At 42.1% G+C, this 21250-nt stretch overlaps 1 protein-coding gene across 1 annotated transcript; it reads left to right on the top strand.

Moving 5' to 3' along the window:
- Positions 1 to 1073: 1073 nt before the first annotated feature.
- LOC131942686 (mucin-2) lies at positions 1074 to 20976 on the top strand. The gene is made up of 19 exons (XM_059302589.1): positions 1074 to 1111; positions 2965 to 3097; positions 3383 to 3497; positions 3854 to 4003; positions 4418 to 4513; positions 5529 to 5620; positions 6536 to 6617; positions 7244 to 7331; positions 8664 to 9000; positions 9285 to 9356; positions 10159 to 10269; positions 10412 to 10515; positions 12843 to 12914; positions 13857 to 14121; positions 14910 to 15155; positions 16093 to 16205; positions 18263 to 18913; positions 19517 to 20352; positions 20847 to 20976. The coding sequence occupies exons 2-19, from the start codon at positions 2977 to 2979 to the stop codon at positions 20974 to 20976; spliced, it is 3681 nt and encodes a 1226-aa protein (XP_059158572.1). The 5' UTR covers positions 1074 to 1111; positions 2965 to 2976.
- Positions 20977 to 21250: the final 274 nt, after the last annotated feature.

Here is a 21250-nt window from a genome sequence, read left to right as displayed (position 1 = left end):
TTTTAATGACTTAAACTTTTTAAAATAGAATCTCGTAGTGCGGAATATTATTAGTACTTTATAAATTCACAAGCGTTTTTTGAAAAATCGGAGATAGCATAAATTACTACTTCCGGTCAACGGAAATTACTCAAAATTTGACAGAAGGCAGAGAATTCAATCTTTTACTTATGTGTGAAATTTCACTTAACTGTCTGAAACAGTCCTCAAGTTTTAGGCTTTTGAAAAATTGAAAGTAGAATAACTTCCACTTCCGTTTACCGGAATATATTTTCCGTAGGGGGGGGGGGGGGGGGAGGAGAGGAGGCGGACACTGGTAAAAGTATGTTTTCTATAGATGTCAGTGAACTGTGTCCTAGAGGTCAGTGAACTCTGACCTAGAGGTCAGTGAACTGTCCTAGAGGTCAGTAAACTGTCCTTGAGGTCAGTGACCTGTGTCCTAGAGGTAAGTTAACTCTGACCTAGAGGTCAATGAACTGTGTCCTATAGGTCAATGACCTGTGTCCTAGAGGTCAGTGAACTGTGTCCTATAGGTCAGTGACCTGTGTCCTAGAGGTCAGTGACCTGTGTCTTAGAGGTCAGTGAACTCTGACCTAGAGGTCAGTGACCTGTGTCCTAGAGGTCAGTGAACTGTCCTATAGGACAGTGAACCAGTCTGCGTCCTAGGGTACCTAAAGAATTTTTAAAAAGTAAAGAGTAAAAAAATAAAACAGGTATAAGAGTGATAATAAAACATTAGACTAAGTTTTCAAAAGTTCAAAATGTTGAAGATGATAGACAAAGTTGAAAAAAGTTCTAAAGTTGAAGATGATAAAGAAAGTTGAAACAAGTTCTAATGTCGAACAAGATAGACAAAGTTGAAAAAAGTTCTAATGTCGAACATGATAGACAAAGTTGAAAAAAGTTCTAAAGTTGAATTTGGTGTGATGGTAGACAGACTTGAAACAATTGATGTGTTGAAGTTCTTTTTTTGATCATTATGATAATATGGCCTCACCTTATCCTTGAGTAATTTATCACGTCAAGAGCCCATCCCCTAATGAAGTCAAGTCCTGCCATTTGACGGTTTATGTCTCTCCTCTCTAGCGGCGGTCCACACAGCATCCACTTGGTAAGTTTTTGTTTTATTCACCTTTCGTCTAAATAGTAGATTTAATAGTTCAACTCAATTATTAGAATATTGAACACGTTTATAAATAAAACTATTTAGAATTAAAAGATGGGAAGGGGGAATTAAATTGCTGGTGTCTGACACCCGAGTTATCTTTACTTAAACATTTTAAGCAAGTAAGTAATCGGCATTCATTCAAAATTGTATTGAGACCATTAATTTGGTACTTTGAAATGATTTTCGTACTTAAACAGTGTTTTGTTTAGACTGAATGTTGTAATAAAGAAAGTTAATTATCGCCCAGCGCTTTTACTATAATTTTTAAATTCTTTAGTGTGGTTAAACATTCCTGTCCATATATTTTCTAGACGTGTTTTATTTTGTTGAACCTGATGCAGGTCTCTGTTAGCATCTTTCTCTTATCATGTACATAGAGCCACCGACTTTATGAGAGTAAACAAATGAAATGCTTGGTGCTAAACGTTCTTAAATCACATGTTTGTGACAATCAAGCAAGTGATGGTCGTTATTCCTCTAGTATGAATTAAACTTATCTACATATATTAAAACTGAAGTTTGTATGTAAGGATATGTTTTATAGCCAGTTTAAATTTTTAAACCTATTTATCTCAAAATGTTGTTTTTGTGACTTCAGTAATTTTAGCTCTAATGTCTACACATGCAGATTTATGTTTACTTTCTCTAATCATGTACATACAACCACCCATGTTATGCGTAGGCCGGTACTTGTATACTAGGTGAGACATATTCGGTCACATTTCTCGTGTAGGACTGAACAATGGAATATATTTGATACATTTCTCGTGTAGGACTGAACAATGGAATATATTTGAACAAACTGTGAACTGAATGGTAGTCAAAGAGCAATGTGGAGGGGGGGGGGTCTTTAGTCGTAATTACATTTGTTTAGAGTTATGGAGAGGCACAGCATAGTGTATTTGTGCATTTATTCGTTATAGATATTTTGGACTTATTACTAGTTGAATGAACATTTAAAAGCTGATTTTAAACGCCATATTGTATGATATATTGAACACGTTCCATGATGTTAGACTGGTTGATGTCACTATGGGTGGGATGTTCCATGTTTATAGATGTTTTACTGGGGTATTTGATGATGCATAGTAGCATGGTGGCAAGGTTGATGCTCTATAGAAATTATAGCCACATGTGTGATATTCTATAGCACTTAAGTGCATATTTGATATTCTATAACACTCAAGTGCATATTTGATATTCTATAGCACTTAAGTGCATGTTTATTGTTCTACAGACCTTAAGTGCATGTTTGATGATCTATAGAACTTTAATAGCTTATTCTATCGAACTTTCCTGCGCCCATCCCGCCAACCATCCCGCCAACCATCCCGCCAACCATCCCGCCAACCATGATGTCTAAAGCCATCTACTGACAGCGATTGACCCGTGACAGCCAGGGCACATGGAAACTGTCAGCTGTCATGTCAGGCTGTCATGTCCCCATCATCGGTCCGTCACTCGAGACAAATGGGAAAGGTGGGGGGGGGGGGGGGGAGGTGGGTGGGGGGGGGAGCCCCACAGTGAGGCTCTCACCTAACGGAAGCGCTTAAAAGTTTGAACATGCGCAGAGATGGTCATTAAGTTATTCTGTCAATCAAGTTAGGGTTTGATCCAAGCAGCGTGTGTGTGTGTTCGTGTGTGTGTGTGTGTGTGTGTGTGTGGTTAGTTACATCTGTGCTGATGGTGTATAACTGGTATACACATGTTTTCGTGCAGGCTATTTAGTACAGATAGGCTTGTGTGTGACGTTTGTTTCATGTACAGACCAATCTACAATCTTTCTCTCATTCCAGTGACCGTGAGAAATGTCCATCACACATGTGCTGGTCAGTCTAGCCGCTCTAGCCGCCCTCCTCCCAGGTGCCTGGTGCCAAAACTTTGCCGGACAGTCCAGTGGTCTTAGATCTGACTTATGGGGAACCTCAGGTAAGTGGGCAGACACAGAGGGGGGGGGGGCATCAACGGACGGGTATTTTAATTGTAATTATACAATTAGTAACACCAGTCTTATTTAAAAGAGGAAGTGTAATAAATAACATCCCACCATTAAAAAAAACGGTAGAGACCTTAGCATTTTTATTTCTTAGAATATACTTTCGGATATTGACCAAATGAGAGAGTAAATATCTTACTTAAAAACTTGTTATTTTGAGACAGATCTAGAGTTCATTATTTTTTCTTTGAGTGCCTGTAATAAAAAAATGTACCCAGGTCTGACGTCACAACAGCTGTCCCTGCTCAGACAACAACTGACTGACCGAGGCCAGTTAGGACGCAGCGTCCTACAGAGACCACTACAGACAGACAATGACGCCAGAAGTGTACGGTAAGGACATCACTGTGGGCTGAGGTTTTTTTTACACTGTTGGTACACAACTGAATAGGGAGGAGCTTTTTAAATATGTGGTCGGGAATTATCAGTAAAGGGTTTCTTTCAGAAAATTTTCTCCTGTTGGGGTGGGGGGGGGGGGGTGTCACTTGAAACTGAAAAAGAGGGCGTGCGGACTTAAAATATCCGCGGGACGCTGGGTGAAGTGAATATTGTATATCCAAATTACAATTATTAAAGATATCGTCCGGGGGTGGGGGTGGTTGACGTGTTCTGGAGGACAGGGGCATTGCCCTTCCCCCTGGAGATATTCCCAGTATGTGTATTGTTCTAAGTTCTCGAACATGTTCCAGGCTCTCACGAGAACAGATGTTACAGCGAGATGGCCGGTTCTATCAGTCCCAAAGACAGCCGGTCAGCCTGAGACCCCAGCAGACACAAGCCGGTTACAGCCGGCTGGCCTTGCCGGGTCAAAGAATCCCAGCCAATGTCCAACTGGCCAGGTAACGTCTTCCACATCTAATTAGATGCAAATTAAATTAGACGCTAATTAAATAAGACACCAATCAAATTAGACGCTAATTAAGTTAGATGCCAATTAAATTAGACGCTAATTAAATAAGACACCAATCAAATTAGACGCTAATTAAGTTAGATGCCAATTAAATTAGACGCCAATTAAATAAGACACCAATTAAATTAGACGTTAATTAAGTTGGACGCTAATTAAATAAGACACCAATTAAATTAGACGCCACTTAAATTAGACGCCACTTAAATTAATCGCCAATTAAATTAGACGCCACTTAAATTAGACGCCACTTAAATTAATCGCCAATTAAGTGTTGACCTTTCGTAATATTGACCCAGCCAATCAAGATGTACACGTCATCAGTTGTGTCACTGAATTGTTTCAGGATAGACCGCACGGGCAGGATAATTCCCCTCACCCCACGGGAGAGCGATGACTTCATCAAACGTGGGGGTCAGGTCGTTGACCACATCCGTGTCAGGTAACTAGGTCCACAGTGACCTTACATTAGGTCATTAGGTCTGGTATTCTTTTGAACGGTGCCCGCAATCTCAAGTTTTATTTCTATACATGATTGTTTACACTTTTAATCTTCATCTTGGCTTGTAGCTACATGTCTGAGTTGCTACATGATTGTGGGGCTTCATGATTGTGTAGCTACATGATTGTGTGGCTACAAGATTGTGGTTCTACATGACTGTGATGCTACATGATTGTGGTGCTACATGATTGTGATGCTACATGATCGTGTGGCTACATGACTGTGATGCTACATGATTGTGATACTACAAGATTAGGATGCTATAAGATTGTGGTGCTGCATGATTGTGATGCTATAAGATTGTGGTGCTACATGATTGTGATGCTATAAGATTGTGGTGCTATATGATTGTGATGCTACATGATTGTGAAACTACATGATTGTAATGCTATAAGATTGTGATGCTACATGACTGTGATGTTACATGATTGTGGTGCTACATGATTGTGATGCCATAAGATTGTGGTGCTACATGATTGTGATGCTACATAACTGTGATGCTACACGATTGTGTGGCTACATGATTGTGATGCTACATGATTGTGATGCCATAAGATTGTGATGCTATACGATTGTGATGCTACATGATTGTGATGCCATAAGATTGTGTTGCTATACGATTGTGATGCTACATGATTGTGATGCTACATGATCGTGTGGCTACATGATTGTGATGCTACATTATTGTGATGCTGCATGATTGTGTGGCTACATGATTGTGATGCTACATGATTGTGATGCCATAAGATTGTGATGCTATACGATTGTGATGCTACATGATTGTGATGCCATAAGATTGTGGTGCTACATGATTGTGATGCTACAAGATTGTGTTGCAACATGATCGTGTGGCTACATGATTGTGTGGCTACATAATTGTGATGCTACATGATTGTGGTGCTACATGATTGTGATGCTACATGATTGTGATGCTATAAGATTGTGTTTCCCACAGAGATCCCTCAGCCTACAACAGCCCGTCGTCACTGGCTCGAAATGTGGTGCCTCAGTCACGTGATGACCCCAGAACTAGAGGACAGATTAGCAGTAAGTGTGTTTGTGTGTCTGTATGAGTCCCTGTGTTTGTCTGTGTGTTTGTGTCTGTATGTTGGCCTGTGTGTAACATGTGCTCATATGTTAGTGTGTTTGCTCGTGTGTATGTCTATGTGTATTTCTGTAGGTGTTTCTGTGTGTGTGCTTATTGTTATTTCCGTGTGTGTTTGTTGGTGTTTCTGTGTGTGCCTGTGTGTTTGCATGTCTGTATGTCTATGTGTGTGTGTGTTCATGTGTGTGCCTGTGTCTGCCTGTGTGTATCGCCAGGGTCCATGTGTGTGTGTGTGTTTGTATGTCTGTATGTCCATGTGTGTGTGTTCATGTGTGTGCCTGTATGTATCACTAGGGTCCATGTATGTGTGTATTTGTATGTCTGTATGTCCATGTGTGTGTGTGTGCCTGTATGTATCACTAGGGTCCATGTGTGTGTGTATTTGTATGTCTGTATGTCCATGTGTGTGTGTGTGCCTGTATGTATCACTAGGGTCCATGTGTGTGTGTATTTGTATGTCTGTATGTCCATGTGTGTGTGTGTGCCTGTATGTATCACTAGGGTCCATGTGTGTGTGTATTTGTATGTCTGTATGTCCATGTGTGTGTGTGTGCCTGTATGTATCACTAGGGTCCATGTGTGTGTGTATTTGTATGTCTGTATGTCCATGTGTGTGTGTGTGCCTGTATGTATCACTAGGGTCCATGTGTGTGTGTATTTGTATGTCTGTATGTCCATGTGTGTGTGTGTGCCTGTATGTATCACTAGGGTCCATGTATCAATGAAATGAAAACCTCTGCAGTAGACGACTAGGTCTGATATCTGGGTTGCCTTATTTAAAAAGAATGCTGTAATTAAATCTCTAATCACACTAATTGACTTAGATACGGCCCACTAATTAAACCTGTACCTGTCAGGTCCCAACAGACTGTCAGACGACAGCAGAAACCAGTTCCAGAGATCCAACGTTCAGAGACTTCCCTCACAGAGTGACAGACGGTAAGATGATAAGATTTAGATATTTGTGTTCTGTCTTTGAATATGTAATACGTCGGTTTTATTAACCCGGGCCCGTTATAGATTTTGTTTGATGCTTAGATTTTATGTTGTAGTCTAGGCCCACCAACCTGTAGATTTTGTTTGATGGTTAGATTTTATGTTTTATACTAGGCCCACCAACCTGTAGGTTTTGTTTGATGCTTAGATTTTATGTTGTATTCTAGGCCCACTAACCTGTAGATTTTGTTTGATGCTTAGATTTTATGTTTTATACTAGGCCCACCAACCTGTAGATTTTGTTTGATGCTTAGATTTTATGTTTTATACTAGGCCCACCAACCTATAGATTTTGTTTGATGCTTAGATTTTATGTTTTATACTAGGCCCACCAACCTGTAGATTTTGTTTGATGCTTAGATTTTATGTTTTATACTAGGCCCACCAACCTGTAGATTTTGTTTGATGCTTAGATTTTATGTTTTATACTAGGCCCACCAACCTATAGATTTTGTTTGATGGTTAGATTTTATGTTTTATACTAGGCCCACCAACCTGTAGATTTTGTTTGATGGTTAGATTTTATGTTTTATACTAGGCCCACCAACCTGTATTTTTTTTGCTAACAGTTCAAACAACGCCGACCTTGACCTTACAGAGCAGCGCAGACTGCAGGCACTACAGAGAGAGCAGGAAATTTATAAAAAAATTATGCAGGTAAATAGTTTTGCTGAGTAGCCCTAATAAAATCCGCCACAAAACCTACATAGATGAAGATTTTCGTAGGAGATAACCAACTCAAAACTACAACAAATTTGGTCAGGATTTTTTCTTTCTGAAGAGAGATTTTTTTGTGATATAACTGCTGTTGATTTTGACGTTCGTACATGTCAGATTTAAAATAGAAGAGAAAAAAAAAACATATGTAATATATTTAGCAAAAGAAATTACTGTCATACATGTTGTAAATAAATGAGATTTAAATTAACACAATTATAGCATACTAAAAAGTAAAAATCAATATTGAGTGGTGTTTATCACAAGCTAAATGGCACGTGATCCAACGTCACCCAACATGACCCACATGACCCACCATGACCCAACATGACCCACTATGACCCACATGATCCAGCATGATCCAACATGACCTAACGCGACCCAACATGACCCACATGACCCACTATGACCCACATGATACAACATGACCCACCGTGACCCACCATGACCCACATGACCCACATGACCTACATAACCCACATGACCCAACATGACCCACCATGACCCACATGACCCACCATGACCCAACATGACCCAACATGACCCACCATGACCCACATGACCCACCATGACCCAACATGACCCACCATGACCCACATGATCCAGCATGATCCAACATGACCTAACGCGACCCAACATGACCCACTATGACCCACATGATACAACATGACCCACCGTGACCCACCATGACCCACATGACCCACATGACCTACATAACCCACATGACCCAACATGACCCAACATGACCCAACATGACCCAAAATGACCCAACATGACCCACTATGACCCACATGATACAACATGACCCACCGTGACCCACCATGACCCACATGACCCACATGACCTACATAACCCACATGACCCAACATGACCCAACATGACCCAACATGACCCAACATGACCCAACATGACCCAACATGACCCACCATGACCCACATGATCCAACATGACCCAACATGACCCAACATGACCCACATGACTTAACATGACCCACATGACCCCACATGATCTAACATGACCCACCATGACCCACCATGACCTACATGTTTTAACATGACCCAACATGACCCAACATGACCTTACGTGACCCAACATGACCCGCCATAACTCACCATGACCCACATGATCTAACATGACCCACCATGACCCACCATGACCCACATGATCTAACATGACCCACCATGACCCACCATGACCCAACATGACCCAACATGACCCTCATGACCACCATGACCCACCATGACCCACATGACCCACCTCTCGTGTGTGCAGAAGAAACAAGAAGACCTGGCCCAGCTGAGGAGAATAAACGACGAGAAGGATCTACAGCACAAGCTGTTGCAACAGCAAATTCTGGAGAAACAGCAGCTGTTGCTGAAACAGCGGCAACAGCTGTTACTGCTACAACAGCAGAATGTACAGCCAACAGCAGCAACAGAGAAACCAGCTACAGCCGTACAGGATAAACCAGCTGTTGTTCAGGAGAAGCCGGGATCTCAAGACAAACCAGCTACAGCCGTAGTTCAGGATACTCCAGCTACAGCCGTAGTTCAGGATACTCCAGCTACAGCTGGTGTAGAAAGTACACCACTAATCTCAGCACAAGCTGGTAAGATTTGGTTGAGGTTGTGACCTTTAAATTTGATTTAACTTGCCGGTTCTAAATCTAATCTTCTTTTTCTCCTGTCGGTTGATTTGGGGGTGAAGTAGAGTTTATCTGTTTCTTTTGATACGACTTTTGAAACCATCATAATGCCAAATCTCTCTATACCTCTCTAAATAAACTGAGTGTTTGTTTAATGGGATAAACCTAACCAAACCTACATCTCCATGCGCAATGAACAAACATGCAACAACTTCAATCTTCAACAAATCTACAACTTTTGTTTTCAGCCTCAGAGCCTAACACTGTGACGAAGAATTTCCAGAATGTTACAGAACCAACAGTTCAGTACTCACACAAAGGTCAGGGTTATATGCCCGTGTGCTGTGGACCATCAATGTCCCCTGTGTGGTCAGGTGGGATAGCAGCGACAACTTAAGCGATAGCTCAATGTTCGAACCTTTGCTCAGTTTGGGAGAAACGCTGGTCTAGGGATGAGTTGTAGCCAGAACGTCATCTTAAAGAATAGATGAATGTTGAAACTGTCTTGTATAGACTAGATGAATGTTGAAACTGTCTTGTATAGACTAGATGAATGTTGAAACTGTCTTGTATAGACTAGATGAATGTTGAAACTGTCTTGTATAGACTAGATGAATGTTGAAACTGTCTTGTATAGACTAGATGAATGTTGAAACTGTCTTGTATAGACTAGATGAATGTTGAAACTGTCTTGTATAGACTAGATGAATATTGAAACTGTCTTGTATAGACTAGATGAATGTTGAAACTATCTTGTATAGACTAGATGAATGTTGAAACTGTCTTGTATAGACTAGATGAATGTTGAAACTGTCTTGTATAGACTAGATGAATGTTGAAACAGTCTTGTATAGACTAGATGAATGTTGAAACTGTCTTGTATAGACTAGATGAATGTTGAAACTGTCTTGTAATAGACTAGATGAATGTTGAAACAGTCTTGTATAGACTATATGAATGTTGAAACAGTCTTGTATAGACTAGATGAATGTTGAAACTGTCTTGTATAGACTAGATGAATGTTGAAACTGTCTTGTATAGACTAGATGAATGTTGAAACTCTCGTGTAGAGACTAGATGAATGTTGAAAGATTAAAACCTCGCATTGTTCCTATGTTTTAGAGCCAGTGAATACAAAGAGAGAAAGGATCTACCAGCTGGCTGAACTACTAGGCTTCAAGCCTACAGATCTCTTCAAGCTGGTTGCAGAAATGGAAGCCAGTAAAGTCATAGGTAGTGTTGGAATCTGGTGCTTTCATTAACCACACTATCGATTTTTTCGTTTAGATAACATTTTAGCAATAAAATATGATATTATATATGTGATGTGTAGTTTAGTACTTTGAAAACTGAAATATTCTCCCATTGAATGCAGCACAGCGTCCTGTAGACACAACAAAGCCATACCTAAATACAGCTGAACAGACGACCCAATCTTTACTACAGCAACCAGAGCAGACGACAGAACTACCGCATCTGGTAACTTGGTTACATTACTCACCACACCTGGTTACATTACTCACATTTGGTAACCTGGTTACATTACTCATCACATCTGGTTACCTGGTTACATTACTTACCACATCTGGTTACCTGGTTACATTACTCATCACATCTGGTTACCTGGTTACATTACTCACCACATCTGGTTACCTGGTTACATTACTCACCACATCTGGTTACATTACTCACCACATCTGGTTACCTGGTTACATTACTTACCACATCTGGTTACCTGGTTACATTACTCATCACATCTGGTTAAATTGTTACAAAACTCACCACATCTGGTTACCTGGTTACATTACTTACCGCATCTGGTAACCTGGTTACATTACTCACCACATCTGGTTAAATTGTTACAAAACTCACCACATCTGGTAACCTGGTTACATTACTTACCACATCTGGTTACCTGGTTACATTACTCATCACATCTGGTTAAATTGTTACAAAACTCACCACATCTGGTTACCTGGTTACATTACTCACATCATCTGGTAACCTGGTTACATTACTCACCACATCTGGTTAACTGGTTACATTACTAACCACATCTGGTTACATGGTTACATTACTTACCGCATCTGGTAACCTGGTTACATTACTCACCACATCTGGTTACCTGGTAACATTACTCACATCTGGCTACCTGGTTACATTACTTACCACATCTGGTTACCTGGTTACATTACTCATCACATCTGGTTAAATTGTTACAAAACTCACCACATCTGGTTACCTGGTTACATTACTTACCGCATCTGGTAACCTGGTTACATTACTCACCACATCTGGTTAACTGGTAACATTACTCACATCTGGCTACCTGGTTACATTACTCACCACATCTGGTTAACTGGTAACATTACTCACATCTGGCTACCTGGTTACATTACTTACCGCATCTGGTAACCTGGTTACATTACTCACCACATCTGGTAACCTGGTTACAAAACTCACCACATCTGGTTACCTGGTAACATTACTCACATCTGGCTACCTGGTTACATTACTTACCGCATCTGGTAACCTGGTTACATTACTCACCACATCTGGTTAAATTGTTACAAAACTCACCACATCTGGTAACCTGGTTACATTACTTACCGCATCTGGTAACCTGGTTACATTACTCACCACATCTGGTTAACTGGTTACATTACTAACCACATCTGGTTACACGGTTACATTACTTACCGCATCTGGTAACCTGGTTACATTACTCACCACATCTGGTTACCTGGTTACATTACTCATCACATCTGGCTACCTGGTTACATTACTCACCACATCTGGTTACCTGGTTACATTACTCACCACATCTGGTTACATGGTTACAAAACTCATCACATCTGGTTACCTGGTTACAATACTCAACTCATCTGGTTACCTGGTTACATTACTTACCACCCAACCACCAACTAAAACAACACATCCCCAAACACCAACTAAAACAACACATCCCCAAACACTAACTAAAACAACACATCCCCAACTTCCAACTAAAACATGTTTCCCCTCCACTATAGCACATACCCAACTACCAACTAAAACAACACATCCCCAACTACCAACTAAAACAACACATCCCCAAACACCAACTAAAACAACACATCCCCAACTACCAACTAAAAGAACACATCCCCAACTACCAACTAAAACAACACATCCCCAACCACCAACTAAAACAACACATCCCCAAACACCAACTAAAACAACACATCCCCAACTACCAACTAAAACAACACATCCCCAACTACCAACTAAAACAACACATCCCCAACTACCAACTAAAACAACACATCCCCAACTACCAACTAAAACAACACATCCCCAACTACCAACTAAAACAACATATCCCCAACTACCAACTAAAACAACACATCCCCAACTACCAACTAAAACAACACATCCCCAACCACCAACTAAAACAACACATCCCCAAACACCAACTAAAACAACACATCCCCAACTACCAACTAAAACAACACATCCCCAACTACCAACTAAAACAACACATCCCCAACTACCAACTAAAACAACACATCCCCAACCACCAACTAAAACAACACATCCCCAAACACCAACTAAAACAACACATCCCCAACTACCAACTAAAACAACACATCCCCAACTACCAACTAAAACAACACATCCCCAACTACCAACTAAAACAACACATCCCCAACCACCAACTAAAACAACACATCCCCAAACACCAACTAAAACAACGCATCACCAACCACCAACTAAAACAACACATCCCCAACCACCAACTAAAACATGTTTCCCCTCGACTACAGCACATCCTTAATCAAGATCCAGGACTGGCCACAAAGATCAACGTCTCACTGGTTGTTGGAATACAGAACGAGGTGGGTGTAGGGGGAGGGGCAAGGTGTCCAAGAACGGGGTGGGTGTAGGGGGAGGGGCAACGTGTCCAAGAACGAGGTGGGTGTAGGGGGAGGGGTAATGTGTTCAAGAACGGGGTGGGTGTAGGGGGAGGGTCAAGGTGTCCAAGAACGGGGTGGGTGTAGGGGGAGGGGGGAGATGTCCAAGAACTAGGTGGGTGTAGGGGGAGGGGTAATGTGTTCAAGAACGGGGTGGGTGTAGGGGGAGGGTCAAGGTGTCCAAGAACGGGGTGGGTGTAGGGGAGGGGCAAGGTGTTCAAGAACGGGGTGGGTGAAGGGGGAGGGGCAAGGTGTCCAAGAACGGGGTGGGTGTAGGGGGAGGGGCAAGGTGTCCAAGAACGGGGTGGGTGTAGGGGAGGGGCAAGGTGTCTAAGAACGGGGTGGGTGTAGGGGGAGGGGCCAGGTGTCCAAGAACGGGGTGGGTGTAGGGGAGGGTCAAGGTGTCTAAGAACGGGGTGGGTGTAGGGGGAGGGGCAAGGTGTCCAAGAACGGGGTGGGTGTAGGGGGAGGGTCAAGGTGTCTAAGAACGGGGTGGGTGTAGGGGGAGGGGCAAGGTGTCCAAGAACGGGGTGGGTGTAGGGGGAGGGGCAAGGTGTCCAAGAACGGGGTGGGTGTAGGGGGAGGGGCAAGGTGTCTAAGAACGGGGTGGGTGTAGGGGGAGGGGGGAGATGTCCAAGAACGGGGTGGGTGTAGGGGAGGGTCAAGGTGTCCAAGAACGGGGTGGGTGTAGGGGGAGGGGTAAGATATCCAAGAACGGGGTGGGTGTAGGGGAGGGGCAAGGTGTTCAAGAACGGGGTGGGTGAAGGGGGAGGGGCAAGGTGTCCAGTCGTTAGTGTCCAAGTAACCAGTCTAGACACCATGTACTAGTTGACTGATAATTTTTTTACTGCTATTTATCTTGACCAGCAGCATCCAACATCACCAGCTAATAACATCCTCGACATCCACGGTACCGACCTCACCACGCTACATCATGGTACAGATGTGTTTTCTAGCCAAACATCAACATCTGGCCAACCATCAACATCTGGCCAACCATCAACATCTGGCCAAACATCAACTTCTGGCCAACCATCAACATTTGGCCAAACATCAACATTTGACCATCAGCTAGCCGTGGAACAGACGACCACATCCTACAGGCCAACGGCCAGTGTAGTGGACCCAACAAGTTAGATATCTAATGATAGGTTTTAGCTAATGATAGGTTTTAGGTAATGTTAGGTTTTAGCTAATACTAGATTTGAGCTAATGACAAGTTTTAGCTAATAATAGGTTTTAGCTATCGCTGGATTTAAGTTGTTGAGGGGCGGGAGGGGGGGGGGGGGTGCGGACCGCACCGGGTGACACCATTTAGGGGGCGGGGGTCAGAACGAGAAAAAAATCCTACATATGTAGAATAAATGTTCACTAGAATAAAAAAAAATATTTCAGTACATAATGACGATCCAGAAAAATGAGGGATTGGGGGGGGGGGGGGGAGACAAAAAAGGGGCGGGGGTTGACATAATGAGGTGCCGCACCAGGTGACACCCGACCTAGCGACGCCATATATATATATATATATATATATATATATATATATATATATATATATATATATATATATATATATATATATATATATATATATATATCCACGCTTTTGATAAGTTAAAGTTCCCAATAGGTTTTAGCTGGTAAAATATAACAATCGTAAAAATAGCAACTGAGAATATCACTTTCAGCCAAAAGCTAATTTCATCTTTTCTCATGCATGGATGAAAATTAAATTTTTTGCCGAGCATGTAATGTTTGATTAGATACCGCCTTCAAAATCTGTAGATCTTCATTAGTTTTGTTTGATGACAAATATTGATTCTAGTGGGAATTTCATGCACTCATTTTACAGTTTATGTTTTTTCTTTCACTGTGAATGTCTCTTCACTTTATTTACTTCTTTTTATTTTTCATTAACAGACAGTGCTAGGGTGAATGACCTCATTAGACAAATGGTCATTGATATGCTAATGAGCAAGATCCAGAACACAAAGAAAAACTCAACTTCCGGTGTAACCGAGGCCCAGCTGACCAATGAACTGTTAAAATTACTGGGCGGCGTCCCCGTGAGTACACCGGATGTGACGTCACAGGTCCAGCAGACGACACAAAGCGCAGTCACCAGCACTGTGGCAAACTCGAAACCAGTTGTGGGAACTGATCCTGGTAATGGTTCATTAAATAAAACAGGTCTAGAGAATCTAGATCTAGTCTTAGTTTAAGGATGAGCATTTGAATATCGTTCATGTTACCCCTAAACCATTCAGTATTAAAAGCAATTTAAATTTAATTTCAAGTTTAAATATTAATAAGGAATATTTCAAATCTAAAAAAAAAAATTAAAACGGAAACGGGTCTTGTAAATAGGTAACAAACTTCTACTTTTCGTACTTGCCAGCAAGAATTTTTCAAACCAAATTTTAATATTTTTATTAAATAGTTAAAATTTTTTTTATTAAATAGTGATGCGACTTCTGCCATTGCTACGTTTTGTAAAATAGTAAACAAAGATAGCGATAGACTACAATAAGCTTAAATAAAAATATAGCCTACGTTTAATTGTGATTTTGTTATAGAAGCGTAAAGCTTGTTATCATTATTCGAATCCGTAACAAAATGTCCTAAACAAGTTATAATATAATAATAGCCCCGCCTACCAGTAATTAATTTGATTCAAATATTTGTAAAAAAAATTGATTTTATTAATTGTAAAATGTTATAATTATAATATTTTGGGTACTCGGAAATTTAAAATCTAAAAGCGAGGCCTAGAAACAAATAGCCGCCATGTTTTTTGTCATGGGAATAATGTTCACAACGATTAAGTTTTTCGAAAATGTGTATCTCTCCCTGGCTAACGAGATTTCGAATTTTAATTGAGAGAGACCGAGACTTACAAGCCATAGCCTTGCGTTTTGTTTTAGCATTGACTGAGTATATGCCCGTACACATATTGCACATTTTCTCTGTTAGAATGAGACTGTGTGTGTGATGTGTGTATGTTAGTAACTGAAACGTTTTGCAAAAAAGTGTATTTCTTTTAGAACTGGATGACTTTTGTTTTGATATTTTTTGTCTCACCATTTTGTAACAAATATTTCAGTGCCTGCAGTAGGGCCAGTTTTTGCTCCCGCTCCACCATCCACATCGGCTCCAACAAGCTCAACTCCACCAACGGCACCTCCACCAAGTTTACCTGCTGATCAGATCATTAAGGTACCAGTAGTTTTGTTTCCTCATTAGTCAGGTACCAGTGCTTTTGTCATTGGTCAGGTACCAGTACTTTTGTCATTGGTCAGGTACCAGTACTTTTATTTTCTCATTAGTCAGGTACCAGTTCTTTTCTCATTGGTCAGGTACCAGTACTTCTGTTTTCTCATTAGTCAGGTACCAGTTCTTTTCTCATTGGTCAGGTACCAGTACTTTTGTTTTCTCATTAGTCAGGTACCAGTTCTTTTCTCATTGGTCAGGTACCAGTACTTCTGTTTTCTCATTAGTCAGGTACCAGTTCTTTTCTCATTGGTCAGGTACCAGTACTTCTGTTTTCTAATTAGTCAGGTACCAGTTCTTTTCTCATTGGTCAGGTACCAGTTCTTTTCTCATTAGTCAGGTACCAGTACTTTTGTTTTCTCATTAGTCAGGTACCAGTTCTTTTCTCATTGGTCAGGTACCAGTACTTCTGTTTTCTCATTAGTCAGGTACCAGTACTTTTGTCATTGGTCAGGTACCAGTACTTCTGTTTTCTCATTAGTCAGGTACCAGTACTTTTGTTATTCGCCAGGTACCAGTACTTTTGTCATTCGCCAGGTACCAGTACTTTTGTTTTCTCATTAGTCAGGTACCAGTTCTTTTCTCATTGGTCAGGTACCAGTACTTCAGTTTTCTCATTAGTCAGGTACCAGTTCTTTTCTCATTGGTCAGGTACCAGTACTTCTGTTTTCTCATTAGTCAGGTACCAGTTCTTTTCTCATTGGTCAGGTACCAGTACTTCTGTTTTCTCATTAGTCAGGTACCAGTACTTTTGTTTTCTCATTAGTCAGGTACCAGTACTTCTGTTTTCTCATTAGTCAGGTACCAGTTCTTTTCTCATTGGTCAGGTACCAGTACTTCTGTTTTCTCATTAGTCAGGTACCAGTTCTTTTCTCATTGGTCAGGTACCAGTACTTCTGTTTTCTCATTTGTCAGGTACCAGTTCTTTTCTCATTGGTCAGGTACCAGTACTTCTGTTTTCTCATTAGTCAGGTACCAGTTCTTTTCTCATTGGTCAGGTACCAGTACTTCTGTTTTCTCATTAGTCAGGTACCAGTACTTTTCTCATTGGTCAGGTACCAGTACGTCTGTCATTGGTCATGTACTAGTACTTTTGTGTCCACCTCTAAAAGGTTGTGTCCACCTCTAACAAGTTGTGTCCACCTCTAACAAGTTGTGTCCACCTCTAACAAGTTGTGTCCACCTCTAACAAGTTGTGTCCACCTCTAACAAGTTGTGTCCACCTCTAACAAGTTGTGTCCACCTCTAACAAGCTGTGTCCACCTCTAACAAGTTGTGTCCACCTCTAACAAGTTGTGTCCACCTCTAACAAGTTGTGTCCACCTCTAACAAGTTGTGTCCACCTCTAACAAGTTGTGTCCACCTCTAACAAGTTGTGTCCACCTCTAACAAGTTGTGTCCACCTCTAACAAGCTGTGTCCACCTCTAACAAGTTGTGTCCACCTCTAACAAGTTGTGTCCACCTCTAACAAGATGTGTCTACCTCTAACAAGTTGTGTCCACCTCTAACAAGTTGTGTCCACCAAGTTGTGTCCACCTCTAACAAGTTGTGTCCACCTCTAACAAGTTGTGTCCACCTCTAACAAGTTGTGCCCACCTCTAACAAGTTGTGTCCACCTCTAACAAGTTGTGTCCACCTCTAACAAGTTGTGTCCACCTCTAACAAGTTGTGTCTACCTCTAACAAGTTGTGTCCACCTCTAACAAGTTGTGTCCACCTCTAACAAGTTGTGTCCACCTCTAACAAGTTGTGTCCACCAAGTTGTGTCCACCTCTAACAAGTTGTGTCCACCTCTAACAAGTTGTGCCCACCTCTAACAAGTTGTGTCCACCTCTAACAAGTTGTGTCCACCTCTAACAAGTTGTGTCCACCTCTAACAAGTTGTGTCCACCTCTAACAAGTTGTGTCCACCTCTAACAAGTTGTGTCCACCTCTAACAAGTTGTGTCCACCTCTAACAAGCTGTGTCTACCTCTAACAAGTTGTGTCCACCTCTGGTTCCAGAAGGTCAACGTCCAGCTTGCCCACCTGGCAGAAAACATCATCGAGGCCCTGATTGTGCAGACGTCAACTGGCACCCTGTCTGGAGATGATCCGCTCATCCGAGCAGCCAAAGCTCTACTCATGGAGATCAAGGACCTAACCCAGCCCACAAACAACACCTCGCAGTTATCTCCCTTAAAGCCCGTGTCGCCAACCTCTTATCCTGTGTTACCTCCCTCTAAACCCGAAAACAACAGTCTTTTCAATCAGCTGTCATCGGGCAGTCCATCACCCCCAGGTTTTGACAGTCTGTCAACCCACAGCCCTGTTCATGACAACACCACTGTGCTGTCTGATGCTGTCTGGTCCAGCACTACGGCCAACTACACCACTGATGGTGGTTTTACCTACAGCACAAACATGGGGAACAGCACAAACATAGGGAACAGCACAAACATGATAAACAGTACAAACATGGCGTATAGCGCAGACATGATAAACAGCACAAACATGGCGAACAGCACAGACGTGTCAAACAGCACAACAGCTGAGGTAACAACGGAGGCATCAACAAGCACCGTTGTCATGACAACAGACCCAGGGGAAGCGGCACCAACACCACCCCCTCCCCCACCAGGCATGCCCCACATGTTTGAGGCTCAGCCTGGGATGGTGAGAAGAATTTTTTTTTTGGTAGCTCAAGACAGAAACTAACACAGGTCAACTAACAAATACACGAAAGATGTCCGCACTAATATTTTGTTTCTCATAGATTTAATTAACACTTCAGTTTTGTTTTACATCTTTGGTGAAAACGTGCTTTTATTAATTTAATCTTGGAAAAATAACACATTTCTATCTAAAATTAGTTCGAAGAAATTTAAAAAAAATTGTAACATTTTAAAATTATTGTTCATAAACTTCCTTATTAGAAATTGGTTATTTTGATGAATATTTCACACCTCACCCTAGCCTAAACGCAGCCAAATGGAAATCATATTTTTATGATTCAAAACATGGTGTTTTATTTATTTGCATGGTTCTGCGTTGCTTTCCTCTTATTATTTTTGATTGATTATTTTTGCCAGACTAATTAACTTAAACAACTGTCTGTGTTGAAATAGTTGATGAAATATATCTTGTTGTAATGAAATAGACGAATGTGAATCATTTTCTGCTTGTACTTACAATCAGCACTGTACCCTGCTTGTTTGTAAACATTGATCGTCCATCATGTGTGATTGATGGAACAGCCCTTCTCATTTCTCTCACCAGCAGCCCACAGAGAGCACGAGTCCCGAGAGTTTGAGAACCCCTGGCCAAACGCTGGCCCTACTGGAGCAGGAACGGTCGGCTCTCATTGCAACACTGGCCAGATTTTACGGTGTGCCACTTAGTCAAGCCGAAAGTATTTTTAAACTCATTGAGGCGAACAAAAAGGTAGCGGCAGATAGCAGTACCCAAAGACAAGGTCAAAGTTCAACCCAAACACAAGGTCAAAGTTCAACCCAAACACAAGGTCAAAGTTCAACCCAAACACCAGGTCAAGGGTTAACCACGGCGGATAACGTTAACCAAACAGATGGCCAAAATGTAGAATACAACCCAACTGAATCTCCCGTGTCCAGAACTAGCAGTGAATACACAACAGTTAGAGACTCAGGCTCAGGTGTCAGAGGGACATCAGAAGCAACTGATCTCTACACAGACCTGCGGCAGTGGTCAACTAGCAGTGCTACACAGTCAGTGGGAGGACAAGATGTCACACCTCAGTCTGTCACTGACATGACAGGTGGGTCAATGCTGACAACTGATCCATCACTTGCTCATCATCCTGATGATACGGTTGTACCACCCAATGATGTTACGGTTGTACCACCCAATGATGTTACGGTTGTACCACCCAATGATGCTACGGTTGTACCATCTATTGATGGCAAAGATGTCGCGACAATGAATGGTACAGTGCAAACAACCACCAGTGGTGCTGTGTTAGCCAGCAGCCAATCAACAACCACCAGTGGTGCTGTGTTAGCCAGCAGCCAATCAACAACCAGCAGTGGTCTGGCGCCTCCTGCCATTCAGCAGATGGCCAGTGATATCGCTAGGATGTACGGCCTTCCACTAGATGACGTTATCCAATTGTTCTATAGCGCTAAGACCACAGTCACGGCACAGAAGATGACGTCAACCCCAAACCCATCCAATGGAGAGATGACGTCAATTTCAAACCCATCCAATGGCGAGATGACATCAGTATCAAACCTATCCAATGGAGAGATGACGTCAATTTCAAACCCAATCGATGGCAAGATGACGTCAGTATCAAACCCAACCAATGGCGAGATGACGTCAGTATCAAACCCATCCAATGGAGAGATGACGTCAGTATCAAACCCATCCAATGGAGAGATGACTTCAACCCCAAACCCAACCGATGGCGAGTCTCAAATTACAAACCTAGGAACCACACCTGGAAGGGAGGTACCTGTGGGTAGTGAGGTACCTGCGTCTGCCTCCTATACACAGGACAACTCTACTGGATCTACTCTCCACGAGGGTGCGACAAATGGAGACCTTGTTTCACCAACTAACAACATAACAGACACACAATGGGCACAAGAGACAACCACACAACCACAGTGGGCACCATTGACAACCACACAACAACCACCATCCAACCTGAATCTGCTGATGAAATCATTATCCAAGTTGGCCCAGGAACTCCAGGCTAGAAAACTCCAACAAGAGGAAACAACCACCCTCAGTGGTCAGACAGTCAACGAACCTGCACCTAGTAGCCCCACCCTCAGTGGTCAGTCAGTCAACGAACCTGCACCTACTAGCCCCACCCTCAGTGGTCAGTCAGTCAACGAACCTGCACCTACTAGCCCCACCCTCAGTGGTCAGTCAGTCAACGAACCTGCACCTACTAGCCCCACCCTCAGTGGTCAGTCAGTCAACGAACCTGGACCTACTAGCTCCACCCTCAGTGGGCAGTCAGTCAAC

The sequence above is a fragment of the Physella acuta genome, unplaced genomic scaffold (genome assembly GCF_028476545.2).
Source record: "Physella acuta isolate Inbredline_101_S28 unplaced genomic scaffold, ASM2847654v3 ptg000419l, whole genome shotgun sequence".
Classification (NCBI taxonomy): Eukaryota; Metazoa; Mollusca; class Gastropoda; family Physidae; genus Physella; species Physella acuta.
Note: the sequence above shows the minus strand (reverse complement) of the source record. Positions and strands in the feature narration are given on the sequence as shown.

Excerpts from the sequence above, each read along its gene's own strand:
- LOC131942686 (XM_059302589.1), top strand. The coding sequence starts at position 2,977 with ATGTCCATCACACATGTGCTGGTCAGTCTAGCCGCTCTAGCCGCCCTC. Across the intron at positions 4,514-5,528 it reads GTTGACCACATCCGTGTCAG|AGATCCCTCAGCCTACAACA; the intron begins GTAACTAGGTCC and ends TGTTTCCCACAG. Across the intron at positions 10,516-12,842 it reads CGACAGAACTACCGCATCTG|CACATCCTTAATCAAGATCC; the intron begins GTAACTTGGTTA and ends CCTCGACTACAG.